Raw genomic sequence first — 18,294 nt, 5'->3', positions numbered from 1 at the left:
TGTCTTCTCTTTTCCCTATCATCACTACCTGCACCAAGCCTTTTTCTTTACTCGCAAAATTTGACCCCCTGATGGACAAAGACAGACCCAGAGTTGTTAATAGATGGGCTGGCTTAGTGTGTTGAAACAAGGGGAAAATGGATGGCTACCATATGATATGCTAACACAAGGGTGACTTTCAAACAAAGAGATGAGGGAAAAATTCTCCCAATTCAGAGAGGACAAGGAAGTGCTCCTGGTCATATTGTTTCTGTGGAAAGAGAAGTGACCTGAAGTTAAAAAATACCTGCATTAGTTTTCTGGGACTACCATAGTGAAGTACCACAGACTGGGTGGTTTAAACAACATAAATTTATTTTCTCACAACTATGGAGGCTAGAAGATCAAGACCAAGCTGTGAGTAGTGTTGGTTTCTTTTGGGGCTTGTCTCCCTGGCTTGTGCATGGCTGTCTTTTCCTGTGTCTTCACATGGTCCTTCCTCTGTGTGTGTCTTTGTCCTAACCTCTTTTTATAAGGATGCCAGTCATATTGGATTAGTGACCCAATGACCCCTGGTGACTTCCTTTTATTTAATTATGCCTTTAATGACCCTCTCTCTAACTACAGTAACATTCTGAGGTACTGGGGGTTAGGACATCAACATATAAATTTTGGGAGCACAATTCAGTCTATAATAATAAATGGACACACGGGCAGTGGCAAATGAATGTTCCAGTCCATTTCCATCAGCAGCTAATTGCAGATGGTGTCACACGGAGGGGAGGCTCCACCTAGCCAACCCATGGAATCACAAGAAGTAATAAAATGATGGCTACCGATGTAATCAAATTTATAATGGAAATGGACACACAATGCAACTTGCACATTTCAATCACACAGTCTAAAGAATTTCTGTGAATAAATACACTAGGTAACAGTATCTTAATCAAGAGACAGAAAAACAGCATAAATACTCCAAGTCTCTCATACATGTTTGGAGCTAATCATTCCCTTAGGCCAAACATTGACCTATTTTCTGTAAATGTAATTTTGGATGTTCTAGAATTTAACATAAATAGACTAGTTCAGTGCAATCTCTTTTATAAATGGTTTCTTCCTCTCAGGACAATGCTTATAAAATGCATCCACGTTGTCATCTATACTGGTAGTTCGTTCCTTTTCTTGGTGGTTACTATTACATTGTATGAATAAACCAAAATTTGTTTATTCATTCAATTACTGATGACAAATGTTTATTTCCCAGGATTTTTGCCATTAGAATAAAGCTATTATATACATTCATTACAAGTCTCCTTATTTTTAAAGAAGTTCTCTGTTTTCATTATTTGTATAAATAATATGTTTGTAATCTGTTGATCCTATGATAATTGTATCATTAACTTCATAAGAAAATGTTGAATGTTTTCCAAGTTGGTTGCAATATTTTATAATCCCAAGAACAAACTGGAAGAATTCCAGTTACTTCAAATCCCTGTCAACACTTGGTATTGTCATTCTTTTAAATTTTAGCCATTGTAGTGAATATGAAGTTGTATCTTATAGAGGCTTTATTTGTGTTTTTCCAATAATATTTTTAGGGACTATTGGCCATTCATGTATCATGTTGTTTTTAATATTTTTTTAATGTTTATTAGTTTTTGAGAGAGAAAGAGAGAGCATGCTTACAGGCAGGAGAGAGTCAAAAAGAGGGAGACAGAGAATCCAAAGCAGGCTCTGTGCAGTGAGCACAGAGCCTGATGCAGGGCTCAAACCCACCAACTATGAGCTCATGACCTGAGCCAAAATCAAGAGTTGGCCACTTAACTGACTGAGCATCCCATGTATCATGCTTTATGAAGTGTCTATTCAGACATTTTGCTCATTTTTATTGTTATTTTTCCTTTTGTGTAGCAAGAGGTTTTTTTTCTTTTAATATATTCTGGATATAGCATGTTTGTCAGATATATGTGTTTTGCATTTAACTCCCCTCTCTGGGGCTCATTCTCTTATTTTTGGAATTGCAGCTTTTGAAGAATGAAAGTTTTAAATTTTAATGAGGCACAATATATCAGTTTGTCTTTTATACTTTCTGGTTTTTGTGCCCTATGTAAGAAACTATTCCCTATGCAACTGATAAATTTCATTTCATTTAGTGTCTCAGCAGATAAAGCTTCCTAGGAAATATATGTCACCTACATATACACAAATATTTATAAACATTTTTGTGACTGTGTGTGTGTGTGTGTGTGTGTGTGTGTGTGCATGTGTGTGTGTGGCCTGATAGGCACAGAAAACCTTCCCGTTCCCATTTGGTTCCCTAAGTCTGTGCCATTTTTTCCACAGTCTTCTTTTTCTAGAATTCTCTTCTGATTCCAAGGTCACTGGTTGAACTCCAGGGAGAGCGAGATCGCAGACAACTGGTGTGTGGATTTGGCAGCCTCTTCTGTGCCTATTAACCATAACCATGTCTACTTACATTCTTGACCTTCTGCCAGGAGATCTGTGTTTCTCTGAGAGTTTTAAATGGGAAGACCTGCTCACTGGAAGGTTGAAATTGGGGGTCGGGATCAATTAGGTTGGGATTGTAGATGTAGAAATATCAGGAGGTGTCTTTATTCCTGGAAATGCATGTAAGTTCACCCAGATTTCTGAGTCTGCACCATGTCCCCTAGGGCCTCCTTTCCCAGAATGGACCCAGGTGTGTTTGGGACCCTTTGGGGCCTTAGGGTAGAAACTGTGTGCATGTGAGTTTGAATGAGTGGATTTATGTTAAAAACTACACAAACCTGGTACTATATTGGTAAATTTACTTTACAGGGGTACATGCTGAAACTACTTTACATATACACTAGGTTCGAACAAATAATAAAATAAAAGTCAAGTTTCCTACTGTCAGAAAAAAAAAAGGTACAAATAATCAATAGGTGAGAGCTATAATGAGCCCTGTATTATTCTGTAGTTGGCATTAGTATGAAACTCAGGTTTATTTTAATATATATTGAGAGAAAGGGTCATAGTTATAACCATGTGGATATACTTAAATTCATATGCATACATATGTTTCCTAGTTCTGTCTACTGAGAAGGCCTGGAAGCAGTGACACCCCAGTAGCAATGAAGAACCCGTGTCCAGATACGATTTTCTAAATTCCATTGTTCAACTAAAAACCAATGGGACATGGCGAAGAGTATAAAAAGGAAAAACGGTGCCTTTCCAGTGGAGAAACCTGGCGGACCCCACCCTAACCAAGTGATCATTGTTAACACTATCAGTGGTGTAATATCAAGGCTAGGTACTTGTGATACAGTGCAATGAGAGTAAGTATTCCTCTTTGTGCTATTCTTGAAAATCGACAGCCCCAGTCTGATCATGAAAATACATCAGACACATCCAAATTGAGGGAGTCTCCAGAACACCAGTACACTGTAAAACTGCCAGGTCACTGAAAATGAAGTTCCATTAAGAAGTTGTCACAGACCAGGGGTGCCTGGGTGGCTCAGCCATTTAAAGCGTCCGACTCTTATTTCGGTTTGGGACGTGATCTCATGGTTCATGAGTTTGAGTCCCCATCTGTCAGCGCAGAGCCTGCTTGGGATTCTGTCTCTCTCTCAAAAACAAATAAATAAACTTCAAGAAATTAAAAAAAAAAAAGTTGTCACAGACCAGACTAATTTCTGCAGTATCCTGGATTAGATTCTGGCACAAAAAAGAGGGAAAAGTGGTAGAAATATGAATAAAGTGTCATTTAGTTAATAGTATTGTACTCATGTTAATGTCTTAGCTTTAACAAACATACCAGTGTTGCATAAGATGTTACCATTAGAGCAAACTAGGTAAAGAATATGTATGAATTCTTTGTACTATCTTGGTACCTTCCTCTGTAAATCCAAAATGATCCCAAAATTTAAAATAATTAACAAAATAAAATTAGATTAATAAAATACATAATTAAATTAAATAATAACACAGAGAAGACACTCTTTTTGGAAGGACTCTGGGAAATTTTTAAGTTCATAAATTATGTTCAAGGGGAAACTTCAACCAATTCCCCCAAACACTCTTCAGACCTAATTTTTATCATAAAGCTGTAAATCCTTTCCAATTCCAATCTATGTCTGTATCTTATATTTTTATAGTGTTTATGGTACTTTGGTTTATTTGGGGGAAGATATTTTATTTTAGAGTAGTGGAATTTATCAACATTTTCCTTCATATATTTTGGAACTTTTGTGATTTGAAGTCCTAAAAGTATTGCCCTTTGTGTTCTTATAAAAGTTTAAAAGTCTTTTATTTTCAGAATTTTAATATGACAAGGAACAACGTTTATATTTGCAAGTGAGTCTTAATTCTGTGGGAACAAGGAATATCCTTTCTCCTGTGATTTATGGTTCTGCAAATCATCTGGGGAAGGTTAAGGGTGTGTCAGGTGGAGTGTGACCCTGGTCAGATTGGATCTGGATCTGTCCCTTTGTTTGGACCCAGGGCTCTTGCTTTGAGAGGATGAGGAAATGTCAGGAATTGTGGAATAAGAAGGATTAGAGTCTGGCATGAGGTTGCTGGATGAAGAAGAAATAAAAGATAATTGATGAACAGAGAAGATAAAGGGAATTTGTCATCAGGGTGGTTTATCAACTTGGGATTTGTTTTTGTAAGTTTTATTGATGCATACACTACTTACAGAAAGTAAACAAAACTTAAGTGTACAATTTAGTGGAGGTGTACAAAACTAACTCAGTTCTGCTAACAGCAGCCAGACCAGGAGACAGAATATTAAACTCTATTATATGATTTCGGGCCTAGTGAACAGAGGTCACTGGAGCCGAGGTTTGGTACGGATAGTTCATCTGGATGCGGGTCCATTCACAGTACCCGTTCATGGAGGGCACACACATGGAGAACAAGGAATGGTTTCCTTCCCATACCTTGTAGTTACAGTCTTTTTGTTTCCACACACACTCTCCAAAGTCAGGTTGAGGGCAGGAATGCCAGCAGTGGAGGCAGGGCTGAACCTAGGGGTGGAGGGAGATACAGAACTGCCCACTTCCTGTTCATACACTCCATCCTGGACCGACAAGGGCAACAAGGGTCTGTCAACAAGGAGAGGCTAAAGGGAGCAGTGAGGAGGGAAAGGACAGAAAGGAAACAGTGGGAAGAGGTCAGGGAATGGAAGGAAGGTGAAAGAGCAAGGGTCATCCGGAGGGAGACAGCAGGGAGGAAGATCTGGGAACAAGGACATGGGACAAGAGTAGTGCCTGGGCTGCAGAGAAGAATCACCATACTCACTTGACATTTGCATCCTATTCTGTATGCTGCCTCAAAACCTAGCCTCTGCTCTCTGGTGAGCCGGTACCAGAAATAGACCAGATGGCATCTTGTGAAGCGCAATGTGCCCCCCCTCAGATAGCCTGCAGTGATGGGGGAGCATGGCCTGAGTCAGTATACCATGTATGCATATCCCCTGGGAAGTCAGACCAGAGGGTCTAGAAGCCCTGAGGCTGGTACAGAGTCAGCCATGAATGAGGGTCCAGCATTGCCCCAGGAAGAGTCTGTCAGATCATGATAATGGGGCCCTTGGTCCTTGGTGGGGTTAGTTGCAGAAGTCAGGTGGTCCTTTTAGGAGGAGGTAGCAAGGTTGAGGGGCTGTATGTGGACAGGGATGCTCACCTGCGATAAGTAATAGTGATTGTTGAGTGGTCCTCAGCCTATAACTACAGTCTTTCCAACTGATGGGTGAGTAGATCTCGTGGATTGTTGGGATGCCTCTGGGAGCCTTGAGTACCTGCAATGGGAGGGAAAGAGTGACTAGGACCTTAGGTTTACCTAGAAGTTGCTAGGCTCCAGAAACCATCCAAATCTCTCAGCAAGAGCAGATAGTCTTGCTTATTTTGAGGAAAGGAGGTAAGAACAAAGGAGGTACTGAGTTTACCTTAATGACATTGACTCTGAAACCTTGTTTTGTCACGGTGTTGTTTCCTGGTCCTTGTATATCAGCTAATATGACTGGGAGGAGGAAGAAATGGGTCAGGGGCCCATAGCTTCATTGCTCTAGGATTCCCACATCCAAAGTCTCATGAAGGCATTGATCAGATCACCCACCTCTGAGCTCCCCCACCTCTGCATTTCTACACCCTATGGTGAGAGCTCCTTGGTGGAGACTTCTCTAAGGTGTCCCCTTAGACTCACCGACATCTGATGTGCAGTAGTATGTCTGAGGGTGCTGAATTTTACAATCACAAGCATTGCAAGGTGTTGACAGGGCCAGGAGCAAAGGAAAGATTACCAGGAATGAAGGAGCCATGATTGGGCCCTAGGGAACACAGGGCATAAATTACAGCATAAACTTCTAGCCCAGCTCCTCCATCCACCTCTAGACAGAAACTGGGATAACTTCGGATGACTGTTTATCTCCCTTAATGTTTAAGGGCCTGAGAAAGATTGGATCTAGCTCCTGGATGCATGAAGTCTATGTTCTACGTCTAAAATGCCTTACCTCTGTCAGTCTGAGCCAAGGTGTCCCGTGGCTTCTGCAGAACACCTAGCACCAGGAAGGATAAATAGCCCTCTGCATTTCCTTTTCGCCCTAGAGCATATCCACTGGGGAGGTACAATTTGATAAGTGGGTGTATTAGCTGGAATCATTTTTCTCTCATCTGCATTTCCTTTCATCCTTCAGGCATATCAACCAGGCAGGTACTGTGCGATTATTGCACGCACTGGCACTTGGAATCTCTCTGTATGGTTATTCAAAGAGCCACCAAATTGATCCATTCCTGGTCAGTATTTTGGGCTGAGCTGTGTCCCTCTAAAATTCCCATGTTGAAGTCATAACCCCCAGTCCCTCAGAATGTGACTGTATTTACAGATAGGGTCTTTAAAGAGGGAGTTAAGGTAAAATGAGGTCATTAGGGTGGACCCTAATCTGATATGACTGGTACTTTTATGACAGGACGTTAGGACACAGACACACATAGAAGGAATGCCATGTGAACATAAAAAAAGAAGGTGGCAATCTATAAATTAAGGACATACTCTCAGAATAAGACAACCTTGCTGAAACCTTGATCTTGGACTTCTAGGCTCCAGAACTGTGAGGAAATAAGTTTCTGTTGTTTAAGCCACTCAGTCTATGGTGCTTTCTTATGGCAGCCCTAGAAAACCAACAGACACCTTTGTTTTATTTTTAAATATATTTAGGACCATGTGGTGCTTGGGTGGCTCGGTTGGTTAAGCATTCGACTTTGGCTCAGGTCATGATCTCATGGTTTGTGGGTTCAAGCCCTGCGTTGGGCTCTGTGCTGACAGCTCAGAGCCTGGAGCCTGCTTCGGATTCTGTGTCTCCCTCTCTCTCTGCCCCTCCCCTGCTCACACTCTGTCTCTCTGTCTCTCTCTCTCTCAAAAATGAATAAACGTGTAAAAAAAAAAAAAGAAATGTATTTAGGACCTTTACACAATTTAAATTTGCATTAGGATTTTAAGAAAACAAAGTCACCTGCAATACCAAATCTACCAAACAAAACTTATTCACTCATTCAATTTCAACTCCTTTCCCGCAGCTCTCTTCTCTGCTACTTGCCCTACACCCCCCACCATGATTCAATTTACTATGTTGTGGTTTATCCTCCTGTTGCTCCTGTAATGGAAATACCTATAGGCACAGACACAAGGGGTGCCTGGTGGGCTCAGTCAGTGAGGGTTCAGAGCACGTGAGGCTTGGTCTCTGGATTGTGAGTTCAAGCCCCACATTGGGTGTGGAGCCTACTTAAAATAAAAATTTAAAAGAAAAAGCACAGACATAAGCACATCCATTGTGGTGCACTAAATATAGCTTTGGTCATCTTGCCATTTTTATTTTAGGGCATACTTCATGATACTCCTCATTCTTTATACAGTTGTATAGTACTCTGTGTTGATAGGCCCTGGATTATCCAACCATTTCCTAATAATTGGTTCTTTCAACAGTTTTCTGTGGGAATACATCTTGTTGGAGCACCTGGGTGGCTCAGTGGGTTGAGTGTTTGACTCATGATTTCAGCTTGGGTCATGAACCCAGGGTCGTGGGATCAAGCCCCGTGTTGGGCTCCACGCTGAGTGTGGAGCCTGCTTGGGATTCTCCCCCTCTGTCTCTCTCCCTGAGTTGCACTCTCTCTCTAAAATAAAGATCGGAAAAAAAATTAAAAAAAATACATGCATCTTTTCTTGTATTTAACAAGGGGTCTTTATTTTTTAAGCATATTTTTATATTTTTTATTTTAACCACTCAGTGCTCACCATGACAAGGGCTCTACTTATTCCCCATCTCCTATTTCACCTGGAATCCCTCCACCCCCCCTCTGGTAACCATCAGTTTGTTCCCTACCGTTCAGAGTCTGGTTCTTGGTTGTTTCTGTCTTTTTCCCTTTGCTCATTTGTTTAGTTTCTTAAATTCCACATATGAGTGAAATCATATGGTATTTGACTTTCTCTGACTTATTTTACTTAGCATTATAGTCTCTAGCTCCATCCATGTTGTTGCAAATGACAAGATTTCATTCTTTTTTACGGCTGAATAATATACATGCTACATCTTCTTTATCCATTAATCTATCAGTGAACACTTGGGCTGCTTCCATATCTTGGCTATTATGAATAATGCTGCTATAAACGTAGGGGTGCAGGTATCCCTTTGAATCAGTGGTTTTGTATTCTTTGGGTACCCAGTAGTGTGATGGCTCATTTGTAGGGTAGTTCTATTTTAAAATTTTTGATGAACTTTCATATTATCTTCCACGGTGGTTGCACCAGTTTGCACTCCCACCAACAGTGCAAGAAGGTTCCCCCTTCTCCACATCCTCAACAACACCTGTTTCCTGTGTTGTTGATTTTAGCATCCTGACAGGTGTGAGGTGATACCTCATTGGAGTTTTAATTTATGTTTCCCTGATGATAAGTGATGATGAGCACTTTTTCATGTGTCTGTTGGCCATATGTAGGTCTTCTTTGGAGAAATGTTTGTTCATGTCTTCTGCCTATATTTAATTGGGTTATTTGATTTTTGGGTGTTGAGTTTTAGAAGTTCTTTATATATTTTGGATACTAACCCTTTATCAGATATGCCATTTACAAATATCTTATTCCATTCCATAGGTTGCCTTTTGCTTTGCTGATTTGATGTAGTCCCAATAGTTTATTTTTTCTTTTGTTTCCCTTGCTTCAAAAGGCATATCTAGAAAGAAGGTCCTGTGGCCAATGCCAGAGAAATTAACTGCTGTGCTGTCTCTAAGATTTTTATGGTATCTGGTCTCACATTTAGGTTTTTCATCCATTTTGAATTGATTTTTGTGTATGGTGTAATAAAGTAGTCTAGTTTCATTCTTTTTTGCGTTTTGCTGTCCAGTTTTCCCCACACTATTTGTTGAAGAGACTATCTTTTCCCCATTTGATATTCTTTCTTGCTTTGTCGAAGATTAATTGACCATATAATTGTGGGTTTATTTCTGGATTTTTCTATCCTGTTCTGTTGACTTATGTTCTATTTTTGTGCCAGTATCATCTGTTTTGATTACTACAGCTCTGTAGTATAACCTGAAGTCTGGAATTGTGATGCCTCCAGCTTTGCTCTTCCTTTTCAAGACAGCTTTGTCTATTCGGGGTCTTTTGCTGTTCCATACAAATTTCGGGATTGTTTGTTCCAGTTTTGTGAAAAATGCTGTTGGTTATTTGATAGGGATTGCATTAAATGTGTAGATTGCTTTGGGTAGTATAGACATAGATATATGTCTTTACAAGTGACTTCTAGAAATAGGGTTGGAGTAAGAGCCATTGGCATTGTTTTTCTGTGACTTGTCCATATCTTGTCCTATTTTTTCTACAGGGTTATTGACTGTTTCTCTATTTTTAGAAACTATATATTAAAAACATTAACTCTCCATGGTATAATTGTAATTATTTTTCTCATATAACATTTTACTAATCTTGAGTTAAAAAATATATAATCAGTTTAACAATATTTTGATTAACTGCACCTGGAATTTGAATCATAGTTAGCAAATGCTTCCACTCCTAACAAGTATTAGAAGATTTTACCATGATTCTTTCCATAATTTCACTTTTTATATTTAGATCTCTAACCAATTTGGGATTTCTTTTAGTATCAGTATGATTCATGAGCACAATTTTATTTTTGCCATATGGATATCCAGTTAACCCAATACGTCTATTACAAAGCTCTCTTTTTCCATACTTAACTGAGATATCACCTTTAGCATAGACTAAATTTGCAGATGTATTGTATTTGAGACTATATAATGATTTTCTATTTAATTTGTCTATTTGTGCATTCCTTCATCAGTATCACATTAGATTTTAAAACATAATTGAATATGTCCTAGATATTTTAATATTTTTCATTTTTGGCTTTTTCCAACTGCTGGTTGCCCCCAGTTTTGGTCTCATGGCGCCTTTCCATCTTCCAAGCCAGCGATGGCTAGTCAAGTGTTTCTCACATCACAGTGTATGACATTGACTCTTCTGCCGTCTTTTCTCACATTTAAAGGATCTTCGTGATTGCATTGGCTCCACTCTGATAAGCCATGATAATCTATTTTTTAAAACTTTTTAAATGTTTATTTATTCTTTAAGAGAAAGAGAGAATGAGAAAGAGAGAAAATGAGCAGGGGAGGGGCAGAGAGGGAGACAAAGAATCTGAAGCAGGCTCCAGGCTCCGAGCTGTCAGCACAGACTCCGACGCGGAGCTCGAACCCACAAACAGTGAGATCGTGGCCTGAGCCGAAGTCAGCCGCTTTAACCAAGTGAGCCACCCAGGTGCCCCCATGATAATCTATTTTTAAGTGACCTGATTACAAACTTGATTCCATTTGTAACATTAATATACATAATGTTATTTAATATGACAGTTATAGGTTCCAAGGATCAGTATCTGGTTATCTTTGGAGGGGCATTATTTTGACTACCATAGGGGTCTCTCAGTCTCTGTCTCTCTCTCTCTCTTACACACACACACGTATTTTTCCTATCCAGGGATATGGAGCTCCACCAGACACACCATCCTTTTTACATTTTGTGAGGCTCTTCATTGGAATTATCTCGAGGCAAACAGAGCTACATTGATGTATTTCAAGTTAATTGTTTTATTTTTCAATAAATTTTAAATAAATGGTTTTATTTTATTGCATAAAATATTCGCTGTTTTCTTTCAGTCTGGCTTTTTTTCCTTACAGTGTCTTCTGAATAATACACATATTTTCCTTTAATTAAGCAAAAGTTGTTTTCTAAACCTTTCATGTTTTTGTCATTGTTGTTATAATATAGGAATTCTTTGCCCATGCCAAGGTTGTAAAAATGTTTTGTTTTCCTCTAGAAGTTGTAGGCATAAACTTTTGCCCTTACGTTTAAGATCCATTTCAAGTCAATGTTTGTGGGTGGTCTGGGGACAGAATAAAAGTTAATTATTTTCCATATAACATCAATTGTTCTGGCATAATTTCTTGAAAAGACCAATTTTCTCCATTATATTACCCTAGCCTCTTTGTTGAAAATCAACTCACCCTACATGTGTGAGTTTGTTTCTGGATATTTTCCTCTACTACCTATATAAGTATTCTCATGCTAATACCACATTTTGTTACTGTAGCTTTATGATATACTTGAAATTTTGTAATGTTATTCTTTTAGATGTATTCTTTTTTTTTTTTTAAACCCATCTTGGCTATTTCCATTGGATACAGAGCCTGCTGCATATACAATTTAGATACTGCTTGTCAAAAATGCCTGCTAGGCTTTTGACTAGAATTGATTTGAATCTAGAGATTATTTTAAGGAAAACTGATACCAATATTGAGCCTTTCAAACCATGAGCATTTTATCTCTATTTATTATACCATTTAAAATTTCTCTCTGCAGTTTTGTATTTAGTGTTATGAGTCTGGCACATATTTTGTTAAATTTGTTCTTAACTATTTCTTATTTTTATGCTGTTGAGTAGGTATTGATTTTTATTAAAAAAATTTTTTTTATGTTTATTTTTGAAGGAGAGACAGAGTGTGAGTGGGGGAGGGGCAGAGAGAGAGACACACACACACACAGAATCTGAAGTAGGCTCCAGGCTCTGAGCTGTCAGCACAGAGCCCGACGCGGGGCTCCATCTCGTCAACTGCGAGATCATGACTGGAGCTGAAGTCAGACGCTCAAGCTCAACCGACTGAGCCACCCAGGCGCCCCAGTTTTTAATTTCAATTTGTAATTGTTCCTGTCGTATACAAATGAGTACGAGTGAATTTTCTACATTGTTCTTGTCCCTGTGACTTAGTCAAGTTGACATATTGGTTACAGTAGCTTCTCTTTAGATTTCTTAAGAAATTTTACATACAAGATTTTGCCATCCATGAATAACAACTGTTTTTCTTATTATTTTCCAATCACTATGACTTTTATTCCTTTGAATTGCCTTATATACTGACTAGAACTTTTGTTACAATAAAGAATAGTAGGGTTGAATAATGGCGGGCATAAGAGCAGAAATCTTTACCGTGCTGCCTATCTTAAGGAGAAATCATTCAGTCTTTCACTATTAAGTATGATGTTGGTTGTAAAGTGTTATTATACGTTTTTTAATATGTTAACAAATATTCTCTCCTATTGCTATGTTTCTGAGAGATATTATCAAAAATAACTGTTGGGGTGCCTGGGTGGCTCAGTTGGTTAAGCATCTGACTCTTTGTTTTCGGCTCAGGTCATGATCTCATGGTTCATGAGTTCGAGCCCTGCATCAGGCACTGTGCTGGTGGGTTGGGGCCTGCTTGGGATTCTCTGTCTCCCTCCCTATCTGCCCCTCCTCTGCTTCCACTCTGTCTCTCTCTCAAAAAATTGAATTTTGCTAGATTTTTTTTTCTGCATCTACATACATAATTAAATGGATTCTCTTTAACCATTTATTTGCTTAATGTAGTAAACTGCATTATTTGGTTTTTGGAAAGATAAATCAACTTTCAGTCACATTGCTGGATTTAATTTGCTAATATTTTCTTGTGGAATTTATGTGTATGTTCCTGAAGAATATCGATGTTAGAGGGTGTGTGTGTGTGTGTGTGTATGTATGTATTTTCTTGTGTTCAATGTCATAATAATTTTTCACTGATAAAATAACCTAAGAAAAGACATTTCTCTTCTTTTTTCTTAGAGTTTGTGAATGAATGTATTATTTCTGCCTTAAAAGTTTGTTAGATTAAGTGGTGAAGCAAAGTTTATTTGGATGGTAAGAAAATTTCAGTGAACAAAGTCAATTTCCTTGACTGATGCAGTGGTAATTAAATTTCTAATTATTCTTGTGTGTATTTTGGAAATTTTTATCTTTCATGGAATTTGTCCAATTCACCTACACTTTCAAATTTATTAGCATAAAGTTCTTTATAATATTCCCTAATTTTATTTTTCTGTGTGATATATCCATAGTGATGTTCTTTTATCATTCCAGATAATGGTAATCTGCACATTTTCCCATTTTTCCTTGATTAATACACCCCCTGAGTTGTCAATTTGATTGCCCTTTTCAAAAGACAACCTTTTTTGGTTTAATCACTATTCTCTATTTTCCTATTGATTCCCATTCGTTTTCTGAAAGAAGGTAAGAAGAGACCCTATTTCTGATTTTCCATATCCTAGAAGCAGTACTCCTTCTTGCCTGGTCAGTGTATGTATAAGACCTGGCAGGGGCGCCTGGGTGGCTCAGTCGGTTGAGTGGCCGACTTCGGCTCAGGTCACGATCTCACGGTCCGTGGGTTCGAGCCCCGCGTTGGGCTCTGTGCTGACCGCTCAGAGCCTGGAGCCTGTTTCAGATTCTGTGTCTCCCTCTCTCTCTGACCCTCCCCCGTTCATGCTCTCTCTCTGTCTCAAAAATAAATAAACGTTAAAAAAAATTAAAAAAAAAAAAAAAAAAAAGACCTGGCAGATGGGGATGGGGAGAAGGGCTTTCATAGTAACAGAGAGAGCAGTAGCATTAACAGGCATTTACTGAGCATTCACTATGTTACCTGCCAATGATTAATATTAATAAGGGAAGGCTATCTTTCTGCTTCTTCAGCTTTGTAGCATCATTCAGTTCTCATTATGGCAACGTGAGATTGTCCAGTATTTCAAGCATTACTGTTGACTCACCTAACAAGCCTTGGTCTTTGATTACCTCACAAGCAGAGCAAGTATTGCCCAACCAAAAAATATCATTGCTTGTTTCCATTTACCATGTATCTGGGATCAAAAACGAACAGGGACGTTGGCTAGGCAATACACACCAACTTGTCGCTGTGGAGTCTAATGTTTCACCCACTAGTTTGAGTACCAAAAAAACAGTCTTAGTCTCACCATGAAATTGCTATACGATAAGGAACTCTTTTGATTCAATTCTTTTCTAAAAAATTAAGAATGATGTGCTAAATGTTTTTTGGCTCTTACAGGGGAGAAGTCTGTTTTATAGCTATTATAGAGCGAAATTAAATTATAGTCAGTAAAACTGGTTTTGAATAGCTAAGTTCAACTTTGAGTTGGGACACTCAGAATTTAACCATTTTTCAATATTTCACCTAAAGAAGAACTACTGGTCTTGAGTCAAGGCAAAAATACTAATTTATACATTAAAAGGTGGAGAGTTTTATGATGTTTAAAATGAGTGACAAAGAAAGTTCAGTAGAATGATTAAAAGAAAACTATGCGGGAGAGATGAAGAAGGATGTTTTGAAATAATTTTTTTTGTTTTTAGTTTTACATTTGCTTCATTGACTATAAGAATAGTGTCCATACATCATTCTTTGATTCAGGTATTATTTATGGAGCACCTAATATAAGTCAATCCCTAAGGAAACAGGAGACAAGAACAGTCTGATTTTCCAAGTTAATAAAAAGGTGTGTTGGTGGAGGTAGGTGGCTGGGAAACGTATCATAATAGGGTGACAAGTGCATTAGGACATATAAGAGACACCTCATATGGTCTTGGGGGTAGGATAGAGCATGGGAGGAATTTATTATAAGCTTGAAATAGGGAAACATGCAAAAATAGTAAGAGAACAGGAGTTTTAATAGTTAATCACTACAAACACGTGAAATCAGCTCTACAACGGAAGATAAAATTACCTTGCTGGTGACAAGGGACTAGTCTCCCCATTGCTGCTTTGTGTATTGAGAAGATAAAAAGAGTAAATGAAAAAAATTTAAGGTCTTGTTTTTTAATAAAAGCTTTTTCTTAAATTATGGAAGACATGAAAAGGACATCAAAGACATAGAAAGTGAAGATTTTGTGGGTCAAGATAACAGGGACACAGTGACCATAACAACCAAGAACAAGTTTAAATAATTCTTAAGAATAATTAACGTCCAAGGGCACCTGGGTGGCTCATTCAGCTGAGCAACTGACTCTTGATTTCTGCTCAGGTCATGATCTCAAAGTCATGGGATTGAGCCCCACATGAGGCTCTGGGCTGAGTGTGGAATCTGCCTGAGATTTTCTCTCTCTCTCTCTCTCTCTCTCTCTCTCTCTCTCTCTCTCTCTCTCTCTCCCCCTTGTTCCCTCTGCCCCTCTCCCCTGCTAATACTGTCTCCATGCTCTCTCACTATCAAAAAAAAAATAATAATGTCCAAAACTTAAATGAAAAGATGACAATGTGTCCTTTTTAAAGTCATAGGTCATCATTAAAAGGTCTCATTCAAGGATTATTCAATTATTTAAGAGGACCCATCTGTGTCTGATTTTGTTCTTTACTACTTGATGGGAGCATTGATAATATCATTTAATATGTTCACTTTTAGATTTCTATCTCACCAGAAATCTGCACTCCAAAGGTTTCAGTTTATGGTCCTAAAGAGCATTAGCCAGTTTTATATCTATTAACAAATTCATTTCACCATTCATCTGAATGACTCTTTACATTTCTGGTCCTTGAATTCTGCTTTGAAACAGGTATATCATCTGATTGATTGCTTCATTTCTTAACAAACTTAATTAACCTGTTGGCATATCCTTATCATACGTTTATGTAAGTTGTGTTTTTAACTTTTTGAAATTATCCCTCAACAAAAGGCAGTACTCTATAAGTAAAGTCCAACAGGAAATACTGAGACTATTAGACGTGATTTAATGATAGACAACTCACAACCCCTCTGTTAGAGCAATCTGAAAGCCTAATTTGCTCTTGGCTTAAAAACTGGATCAAAAATCTAAAGTTCCCAGTGGGCTCCACCCCAAAGATGAGGACCTAGAAATTAAATGGCCCACCACTGGGGTGCCTGTGTGGCTCAATCAGTTAAGCGTCCTACTTCAGCTCAGGTCATGATCTCGCAGTTTGTGAGTTTGAGCCCTGCATCGGGCTCTGTGCTGACAGCTCAGAGCCTGGAGCCTGCTTTGGATTCTGTGTCTCCCTCTCTCTCTGCACCTCCCCTACTCGCACTGTCTCTCTCTATCTCTCAAAAATAAATAAACATTAAAAAAAATTTTTTTTAAATAAATAAATGGCCCACCATCACATCAAAATCAAATCTTATTGCTAAGTGAAAAGTTCATGATTTTGTCCTAGCACTCTTTGTATACGTATACACAAACAGATTTGAAATGATAATTACCCTATCTCAGAGCAGAAAGGTATGAAATGATAAGGTGTTTTCATTTCCCACTTGGTACAACTGTGTCATTTAAATATTTGAAAATGACCATCTATTAGCTTTAATAACATATAAATTAAAACAACAAAAATATCCCATACTGAAAAATGGCAATTTCGTAGTATTTGTATTAATCATTCCTACTGTAACGCTTTGAAATCAACATGGGTAATTTGGAAAGGAGTATTCCACTTAAATTTTTTCTTCCGTTGGTTGAATACTGAAAATCCTATAACAATACCACTGCCAGGAGTACCCTCCCCACCCCCTCCCGCACCCCCCCGGCACTGGCAACAATCATAATTCACTGAACCAATACTGTGTATCATGTATAGGAGACATCTGATATATACTATCTCATTTAATCCTCAGCACTCCTTTGGAATGGCTATCACTATGCTATTTTATTTTATTTTTTTAATTTTTTTTTTAAGTTTATTTATCTTTGAGACAGAGAGAGACAGAGCATGAACGGGGGAGGGTCAGAGAGAGAGGGAGACACAGAATCGGAAGCAGGCTCCAGGCTCTGAGCCATCAGCCCAGAGCCTGACGCGGGGCTCGAACTCACAGACCGCGAGATAGTGACCTGAGCTGAAGTCGGACGCTTAACCGACTGAGCCACCCAGGTGCCCCATCACTATGCTATTTTAGAGATAAGTTAAAAAGAAGCTTAGGAAGGGTGAAGCATTTAGTCAAGTCGAACTGGAATGTGCACCTCCAGACTTCCTGAAGCCTCATCCACTATTCCACGCCACCTCTGCTCTATTCTGAGCCCATATTAAAATGCAAGAGCCGGAGCAACCTTCAGAACTGCCTGCCCAGAATACAAGGCCACAGTCTGGTCACCCAAGACTCAGAAGGTGTCCACTGCATAATGGTGATGGGTGGGTGCCTCTGTTTGCACAGGTCCCTGGGTCCCAGATCTGATTCCCTGTGGAAGTAATGAAGCCGGTGAGCATCATCATTCTTCAAAGAATTAGAAAACAAGAAGGAGCACAAAATCATTTCCAAGTCACCTGCTGCCAGTTAAATAAGATTTGAATGGATTTTCTAACGTTTCAAAGTACTTCCTTGCAGATGACTAAGACATTCATAAAACCAACTGTGAGAGTTCTATTCCCTGTAAGAGTAAACAGTTATGATAGAGGAGTAACTGTCTACACCCAGAGAGCCTTTTAAGAGGAGACTGATAAGAGTTTATATATCTCAGACAGAGAGAAAGGGCCCCTTTGATCATTCTCCTGCAAATCCCCAAAAGCTGACAGAAAGCTGCTTTAGGTTGTGCCATATTTTCTTTTTAAAATGCATATGGAACAACTAGCTTAGAAGTAACACTTTCCTTTTGAAGATATTTTTTTCTTAAATTGGAAACAATTATGGGAGTTAGACTCTTCCTCTTTTTTAAATAGAAATTTTCATTGTAACTTTTTCTCTGAAAAACTCCTTTGGAGGTAAAGGCAACAAAACCATGCAGTTAGCTTCTGCATTTGTTTATCAGAATGGCTCAAAATTCCCCCCCCTTTTTTTCCTCCGTCTTGTATGTAATCAGAAAATGAGGCACAAAACATCACCACCAGCTGCCTTATTTCCTATTCCTTGGATTTCAATAGAGACAGACCAAATGGTCTCCTGACTTAGCTGAAGGAGATAGAAAGATGCAGTTAGGGACCCTTTATT

General features: G+C 38.7%; 1 protein-coding gene across 14 annotated transcripts in view; it reads right to left on the bottom strand.

Annotated features, from left to right (window-relative positions):
- LOC122234038 (metalloproteinase inhibitor 1-like) overlaps window positions 1-18,294 on the bottom strand; it is a 63,416-nt gene that overhangs the window by 20,323 nt on the left and 24,799 nt on the right. For 8 of the 14 annotated variants that reach the window (XM_042968546.1, XM_042968549.1, XM_042968550.1 and 5 more), the window contains 5 exons: window positions 6,163-6,286; window positions 5,906-5,979; window positions 5,644-5,758; window positions 5,263-5,384; window positions 4,637-4,988 (listed from right to left, as the gene is read on the bottom strand). In XM_042968546.1, coding sequence (XP_042824480.1) covers window positions 4,776-4,988; window positions 5,263-5,384; window positions 5,644-5,758; window positions 5,906-5,979; window positions 6,163-6,277 — 639 coding nt within the window. In that variant the 5' untranslated portion in view covers window positions 6,278-6,286 and the 3' untranslated portion in view covers window positions 4,637-4,775. Of the gene's footprint in view, window positions 1-4,636; window positions 4,989-5,262; window positions 5,385-5,643; window positions 5,759-5,905; window positions 5,980-6,162; window positions 6,287-18,294 lie in introns of those variants that run through there. The other 6 variants (XR_006211735.1, XR_006211734.1, XR_006211738.1 and 3 more) reach the window with 2 other exon arrangements.

Source organism: Panthera tigris, chromosome E2, assembly GCF_018350195.1.
Source record: "Panthera tigris isolate Pti1 chromosome E2, P.tigris_Pti1_mat1.1, whole genome shotgun sequence".
Taxonomy (NCBI): domain Eukaryota; kingdom Metazoa; phylum Chordata; class Mammalia; order Carnivora; family Felidae; genus Panthera; species Panthera tigris.
The sequence above is the reverse complement of the archived record's forward strand: the minus strand, read 5'-3'. Positions and strand labels throughout refer to the sequence as shown.